Source organism: Limulus polyphemus, unplaced genomic scaffold, assembly GCF_000517525.1.
Source record: "Limulus polyphemus unplaced genomic scaffold, Limulus_polyphemus-2.1.2 Scaffold850, whole genome shotgun sequence".
Classification (NCBI taxonomy): domain Eukaryota; kingdom Metazoa; phylum Arthropoda; class Merostomata; order Xiphosura; family Limulidae; genus Limulus; species Limulus polyphemus.
Genome location: NW_013666460.1, coordinates 320,056 through 327,673, shown reverse-complemented (window position 1 = coordinate 327,673; position 7,618 = coordinate 320,056). Strand labels below are relative to the sequence as shown.

The window sequence follows — 7,618 nt, the reverse complement described above, 5'->3', positions numbered from 1 at the left end:
CCTTTCTTCTTGTTTCTTTTCTTTTTCCTCCAACAACTGCTGTAATCTCTCTTCTTGTTTAATCTCCCTTTCTTCTTGTTTCTTTTCTTTTTCCTCCAACAACTGCTGTAATCTCTCTTCTTGTTTAATCTCTCGTTCTTCTTGTTTCTTTTCTTTTTCCTCCAACAACTGCTGTAATCTCTCTTCTTGTTTAATATCTCGTTCTTTTTGTTTCTTTTCTTTTTCCTCCAACAACTGCTGTAATCTCTCTTGTTTATTTTGTTGTTCCAGCTGCCACTGTTGCAGGTTTTCTTGCAACTGCTGTTGTCTCTCTTCTTGTTTATTTTCTCGTTCTTCTTGTTTCTTTTCTTTTTCCTCTAAAAACTTTTGTAATTTCTCTTCTCGTTCTTCTTGTTTCTTTTGCTGTTCTTGAATTGCTGCCATCAAGTCTGCTATGCTGTAGTTTGATTTGCCGCTTCTAGTTTCCATTTTTTTTTTACCCCACTTCTGACACCAATTTGTTACGTCTCCGTTTGTTAATTAACTTTCCGTAACTTCGTTTCGACAAAGCTTTAGCGACACAAGTCCTTACTTAATAAAACTGGTTTATTCTTTCCGAATATAACTTTACGATACACTTAATTTCAATATTCGCGCTAAAACAAACACTATAACGGGTATTGTTGAAGTTAACGTTCGTTGTCTCTCTCTGACTGCAGTTCAATTACTCATTACCTATACACACACTATTGTCCCGTCACGTTGTCACCCTCTTTTATATACCAGGCTACCCTATATCTAGTAAATACTAGAGCATTCGCCAAGGTACAGGATAGTTCTAGAAAATAGGTGGCGCCACACCAGTCACGTGACCTCGATGACGCAACAATATCTATGTTATAGATAAATTGTGTGCAAGTTAGGACATGTTATTAAGTATTTATTATTACCTCATCAGAAGTTTTGTATAAGCTATAATAACTCAATATGTTAATACTTAAAACACGTTATACACTGTGCAATGGTCAGGGTGACTTTGTAGAAAGAGGTAGCCAAAAAAATTGTGGCGGTAGGTGTGCCTTCTGTTATCCTCTTTCAACACCCACCTCTTAATGTCCTTCCACAGTGTGTTTCACGTGATTAATTAGCTGACGATCATTGGCTGCAGAAGTGTCATATGGGCCGAAGTTGAAAGGTTATGAGTCAAAGTAGGAAGTGGGTATAACTAAAGAAATGGCTCTTCAGTGTTCATACCAGCCTTACTGTTGCTGTTGGGGTAGAAACTTTAGCTGAATTTATGTATTATTGCAATAGTGGCGACCATTGTTTTTTCATTGTATTCCTCTGTAGAGAGTGCTAGCACACTCTCTGAGATATATAAGACGTTTGTGTGCTCTCTCCTCACAGTGTGTCTGTGTTATAGAAAATTTAATAGTTTTATTTTTGGTGTAAGAACGTGGCGCCATCTGTGAATATAGTTAACGTTAACTTACGTCAAATATAATAAGCGCTCAATAACTGCAATAAAGGGAGTGGAGGGAGTTGTGAACCCCCATTAACATGCCCCTTGTTCCAAACTATCATCCCAAAAAGTTTGATTGAGATTGGCTCAGCGACCTAGGAGTAGTTAGATAACGGACAAACATAAAAATTTGTATGCTTTATATATGGAGAAAACTAATGCCAAGTCTACGTAATAATAACGAATTAATGTATTTCTTCTATGATATTTGCTATATGTTATGTTCCCTTTGACATCTCCTCCAGTGGCTCAATGATAAGTCTATAGACTTATAACTCTAAAAAGTGGGTTTCTATACCTGTAGTGGGCAGAGCACAGACGTCCCTGAGTGGGACAGCAGAAAGTTTAAGGACTTATAACGCTACGATCAGGAGTTCGATTCCCCACGGTGGACACAGTAGATAGCCCATTGTGGCTTTGCTCGTAAACAAACAAGTAGGTATAAGTTCATAAACAATATTTGAACAATAATTTGAAAAATAATTTACAAAAACAAACGTACTTATGGAATCTCCTTGCTGATTGATTGATTAATTTAATAAACAAAAACAGTGAACTAAATCACTCACCAAATACTTAACTGATTAATCATTCATTTTTCTTTCATAATCAACTCATTAACTCACTAGCTAATTCACTTATATTCGCAATTATAATATCCTCTCATTTTCCAAATTTTCGAAAATTTCTAAATCATTACATTATCAGTTTCCTCTAACAAACATCTAAAATAAAACATTGAAAATGTAGTTCACAATAATTTATCTGTTATAGAGAATAAAGGCACAAAGGCAACTACAAGGTAACAATTTCAACAGTTTTCTGAGTAACGTGTGGAAGCCCAAATTACATAAAAACTAACTAAACAAAATAAAAATTAAAAGTTAACAAAAATGGTGGGAAACATATGATATACCTGCCTACCAAACAATTAGAACGATAGGGTTTTCTTTTTCCTTTTTTTTTTTTTTGTTTGTTGACTCGACTCCCAATTTGAGGGTCGCGGGTTGGAATCCTCGTTACCAAATATGCTCACCCTTCCAGCCGTGGGGGCGTTATAAATTACGATCAATCCTATTATTCGTTGGTAAAAGAGTACCCCAAGATTTAGCTGCCTTCTGGTCTCTCACCGCTAAATTATGGACGGCTAGCGCCGATAGGCCTCATGTAGCTTTGCGCGAAATTATAAACAAACAGATCCTAATTCCTCCACCTGAGGGGTTAGTTGAGAAAATGCAAAAAAAAAAAAATGTGTTTCGATATTATTTGCTGTGGATACAGCACAGGTAGCTCGTTGTGTGTCTTGGCACTTAATAATAAAGAAACAAAATTACGCTAGAGAAGTAACTCACATTCAGTGATCACTATATTAAAAATCATAATAGTACCATTCTACTCACACTTATAAACTGATTGATTTGTTACAGATTTGTATTTCATTATTTTTATTGTTCCGCAATCATAGTACAAACTGATTTAGATTTGATATTTTAAGCATCACATTTTTAGTTGGAAAGGGGGACAAACATGCAACAGTCTTACTAGGGGATGAAGAGTGTAAATAGCATTTGATTTTGAGCACGAATATGAGTTATAGTTACAAGCATATCTGAGTAGGCTTTGTTACAACCTCCGTCTACTGGTTACATAATATGAAGGAAAATAAGTTTTAAGGTATCTTAAATTAAGTTGTATTAATTCTCTTTGTCACTTTCCAAAGGTTAAAATATAAGTCATATAATTTTCTTTGCCATGGCTACTTCTTGCTTACGTTGGTATCTACGTGTCTTGGATAAACATCCGTGGAAAACTCAGACAATAACGACTGGTATGTGGTAAGAATATGAATGATAATAATACTGAGAGTAAGAATATGAATACTAATAGTAATAATAGGAATACAAAACGTCAGAAGGTAATTTCCTTAAGATGCAGGGTTGTATGAAGTTGTATGGCCAATAAAGGTCATGGCATGACCACTTTTTCAATTTCAATTTTCATGGCATGTAGGTACAACTTATGTATTAAAACTTAATTAATTGTAAGCTCAATTCCACATACGTTGTAAAGCAACATAGGAAAGAAGTGTGACTGAACTGACTTTTAAAGAGGACAGTTTATAGAAACCCTGTTAGTAGATGCTTTAGTGACCCAAATTGCATGATTTCTTGGCTTTGCAAAAAGAACGATATCAAGTAAATGTACCAGTTGTTCTAAGATCATCATGAGTGAATAAGACCACTCTGCTTTATGTCAAATTGTGGTCTCAAGGAATAAAACTTAATTCTTAAGCATACCTCTTTGGAAAATGTAAATGTTGTACTATAAATAGTGCTCCCCAAGTGGCTCAGTGGTAAGTCTGAAGGCTTACAATGTAAAAGACTGTGTTTGGATTACTTGTAGTGGCACAGCCAAAACAGCCCATTGTGTAGCTTTGTGCATAACAACAAACTATAAATAATTGAAATGGTTCTTACAGCTACATGTAGAACCACACATTATTAAGCCATTTCTATTTGAAGTGATTTTTTTATATAAGCATTATCAGAATATTGAGTTAAATATTTTTACTAGCAAGGTATTGATGGAAAGGTGTTTTTAGATTTTGTATTATCCTCTTTTAAATGATTCGAGTGTTCAGGTCTAGTACATGTAATTTATGGAAATGTTTGAAGATTTTTGAAGACTATCTTGACATAGTATTAATTTCAGTTTTCTATAGGAATTCTAATGGCATGTGGGGACTTCATCTGCCAGACAGTGGTGGAACAGAAAACATTAAAAAACATTGAAACTCGGAGGCTGGTTAGATTTGCATTTCTTGGGACCTGCTTTGTAGTAAGTGAGTTTTTATTATCTTGTTTGAGAGATGTTTTAAGTAGTAGTACAAACAAGTTTGCAAGATAAGAGTAATGGATTGCAGTCAGAGAGAAATAGTCAATGTGACTGTACTGTGCTTGTATACAAACATAGGCCGATTGGTCAAGTTGTGTATTCTGTTTCAGTTTAAAATGTACAGAGAAAAAAACTTTTTTTTTTAGGACTTGAACAATACCCCACAAAACTAAACTCTTAACTTCTGTAATATTCTTTACTGGTTTACTTAGTACAATGAGCACTAATAAACAATTTTCTTCTCATACTTCTATCATTGGTGTTATCCACATCCCCAGTTTAAATGCTTTGCACTTACTATTGACTTAACACCCTCATATTCCTCATTGATGTCAATGTAGAGAAACAGTAATCAATACAATTGATTACTTATTTTTGAAATTTCTTCTGGTGTGTTTTTTAGAAATATTTAAAAACCCAAAGCTATAAAACAGAAGAGTTTAATAACATCAGCAAGCTTTATTATTTTACTAATTATGCCATGATCAATATCATGAAGTAAGAAAAGCAAAGGACCCCTGAGATACTCCATTAGTAATGAAGATCAGTTGGACTGCATTACTAACAACCAAAAAATTAACTAGTCTTTCTCTAACCCCTACCAAGCACATCCATTATGGCTGGGGGTCAAGGGCTTGCCTTAGGGCCCTGGATGCTTTTGGGTTCTGGATTGAATTTTATTAGTTCTCCTGCCTTTCCTGAGAGTAATTTTTCTAGTTTTGATGCATTTTAATTGAGACAGATTGAAAAATGATACACCAAGCCCCCACTTACTATGTCACTGCATGAAATGATCAACGTGTAATTAAGGTAAACTAGTGGTTCACATGATAATTTCTACCAATAACTGTTTCTATGTGACAGATGATTTCCTTCTCATTTAATATGTTTTATGCATATCTTCTTACTTATCAAATGTAAATAAGTATGAACCAGTCATAATGTATTACAATTATAAAACACCACTCCCATGAATTCTTGTAAGAAGGCCAATAGATATAAATACATTTTTAGTGGAAAATTTGCCTTTTCACTCATTATGTTATATGTAAAAAGTTAATTTTTTAACATGACTGTTTGCAATTAAAAAATGTAGAAATCATAGATCATGCCTCTATAAACTGCATAGTTACATGCATTTAACCCAAGCATTTTGTTGGTAAGAACTAAGTTTTTCAAATTGTATTATGTATGACAATGTACAGTTCACATGCATGTACGTCATGAAAAGTGAAAGTCTTTGTTTTTACCAAAAATACCAATGTAACCTTATAACATTGAGTGAGCTAAACAATACGAGCAGTTTTTCTTAGGTTTATATCATAACATGCAACTGAAATGATTTTTGGTGATAATGACACATTTTCTTTCTAATTGTGCTGATATTAGGCTTCCATAAATGATGAATAACTGACATAAAACCAGTGTTTTGCTTCTTCTTGTCTGTGTCTTTATTAACTCAAGTGTAACATTACTGCATGTGTTTCACATTTTTTGTTCTCTCAGTTGAATATTCTCTCACTACACAGTCTCAGTTTTAAAATTTAGGACTCCATTAGGTATTTCCTCTGCCTTTATTGTCTCTAGTTAATGAAATTCCATAATGCTGATATTGAAATGACAGAAAACAGTCTTATAGTCAGCAGTGGTGAATGGAATGAATTTACTAAAACATATTCAACAAGGTAGAAAGAATATAGCACTTGTGACACTGAATGAACAAGCAGTCTATCATAAACAAACTTACTAGTATTAATAGAAACTTGTACTATTTATAACTATTATAAAATAGTTAAAAAACAAATAATTCTTTCTTTCCCTGCAACTTTTGATTTTACTGTACTTATTGAAATACTTGATTCAAATCGGTTTCAACATTTCCAATAGAATGCAGAGAGTTGGGAATATCACTAATATCTTCTTTTGTAAAACAGAAAATAACATTTAGACATCCAGCCATCTCAAAGTCTTAAACAAAAACCTTGCCATCAGCATCCTTTAAGGGTCCAATCCCATTTTAAAATTTTGATTATCTTTAACATATTTAAAAATCCTTGCTTTTTATTATAACATTATCAGCCAGCTATTTCTCATAAGCCTTTTTAGATTTCCTAATTTTTTTTAAACCAAATCCCTGTACTACCTGTTTCCACTCCATTAGTTTAAAGTTAATTTTGTGGAATATCTTTTCTTTTTCACTATAATTCCTAAAATTGGAGCATGGCGTTGTTCAAGAGGGTTTTTGACTTTAGCTTTTCCTTAGGGCTAATCGTATGAAGTGTAGATTAGGCACCTTCTTATCTGTTTCTCTTACAAGAACAATAATACACTTTTTAATTAAGACACCAAGTTATTCTTGTTAGCAAATTAGGTAGTAGTTACAGGTGGACTCACTTGTCATCTTTTCAGCCTTATATCCAACTGATCTATTAGTTACCAATCATTGTTTTATTGTGTCACAAACTCAAGAGTTTATTGTGATATATAAAACAGTGTTGAGGCCTGAGAGAGCAGAATTTTCTGAGATCTTATGCAGATTTTCACCTAGATTAACTTAGATTTGTACAAAAGATCACCTACAATTTACACAGCTTTATGTAGAATTTGCTTAGTTAACACAAGGATTTTAGTAGACTTTCACTACATATTCATGATGTGTTTCTGTAACTTTCGCTTCTACATGAGAACTCATATTAAAGTTCTCACTTTTGATTGCTGGTAACAGGTATGTATATTTTTGTGTAGTTTTACTTTCTGAAAACTCTTCAAGTTCTCTTGTAACTTTAAAGTTAACTTTCACTTTCATTTGTTTGGATACTGTTTGGTTTTCACCTGTAGCTTAATTAAGTATTTCATCACTTGTTTACATTTGCCATTTAGTGAATAGTGTACAACTTGCTCCACATGATAGTGGAGTACAGGTTTTCATTTAAAGTCTGTATTATTATTATTGCTATGTAGTAAAGTTGAGTTGAGACTAAACTTAGTGTGTCACCTTTTGTTATGGGGGACACTGTTCATAGTTTTTTCCCCTGAAAGGGGGCCAAAGAACATCTGGAGTAATCACCTTTTTTAACCACTTGCACTACTATACAGTAGTGTGTTGTCTATCAGTCAGTCAGTAGACACTGAAATGACATCATTAAAATGTACACATGCCACGAATCAGGAGAAGAATTATGCACTCTGTAGGCTACAACACAGCATGACATATGAACTTCA

General features: G+C 33.6%; 1 protein-coding gene across 4 annotated transcripts in view; it reads left to right on the top strand.

The window, feature by feature from the left end:
- Positions 1-2,908: 2,908 nt before the first annotated feature.
- The window catches only part of LOC106460866 (protein Mpv17-like), a 13,816-nt gene continuing 9,106 nt past the window's right edge, over positions 2,909-7,618 (top strand). Inside the window, exons 1-2 of one of the 4 annotated variants that reach the window (XR_002610863.1) lie at positions 2,909-3,329; positions 4,224-4,339. Coding sequence is in view for 3 of the 4 variants with exons in the window: in XM_013920614.2 (XP_013776068.1) it covers positions 3,254-3,329; positions 4,224-4,339 (192 nt within the window). In the remaining variant the exon portion in view is untranslated. Of the gene's footprint in view, positions 3,337-4,213; positions 4,340-7,618 lie in introns of all 4 variants that reach the window. The other 3 variants (XM_022387675.1, XM_022387674.1, XM_013920614.2) reach the window with 3 other exon arrangements.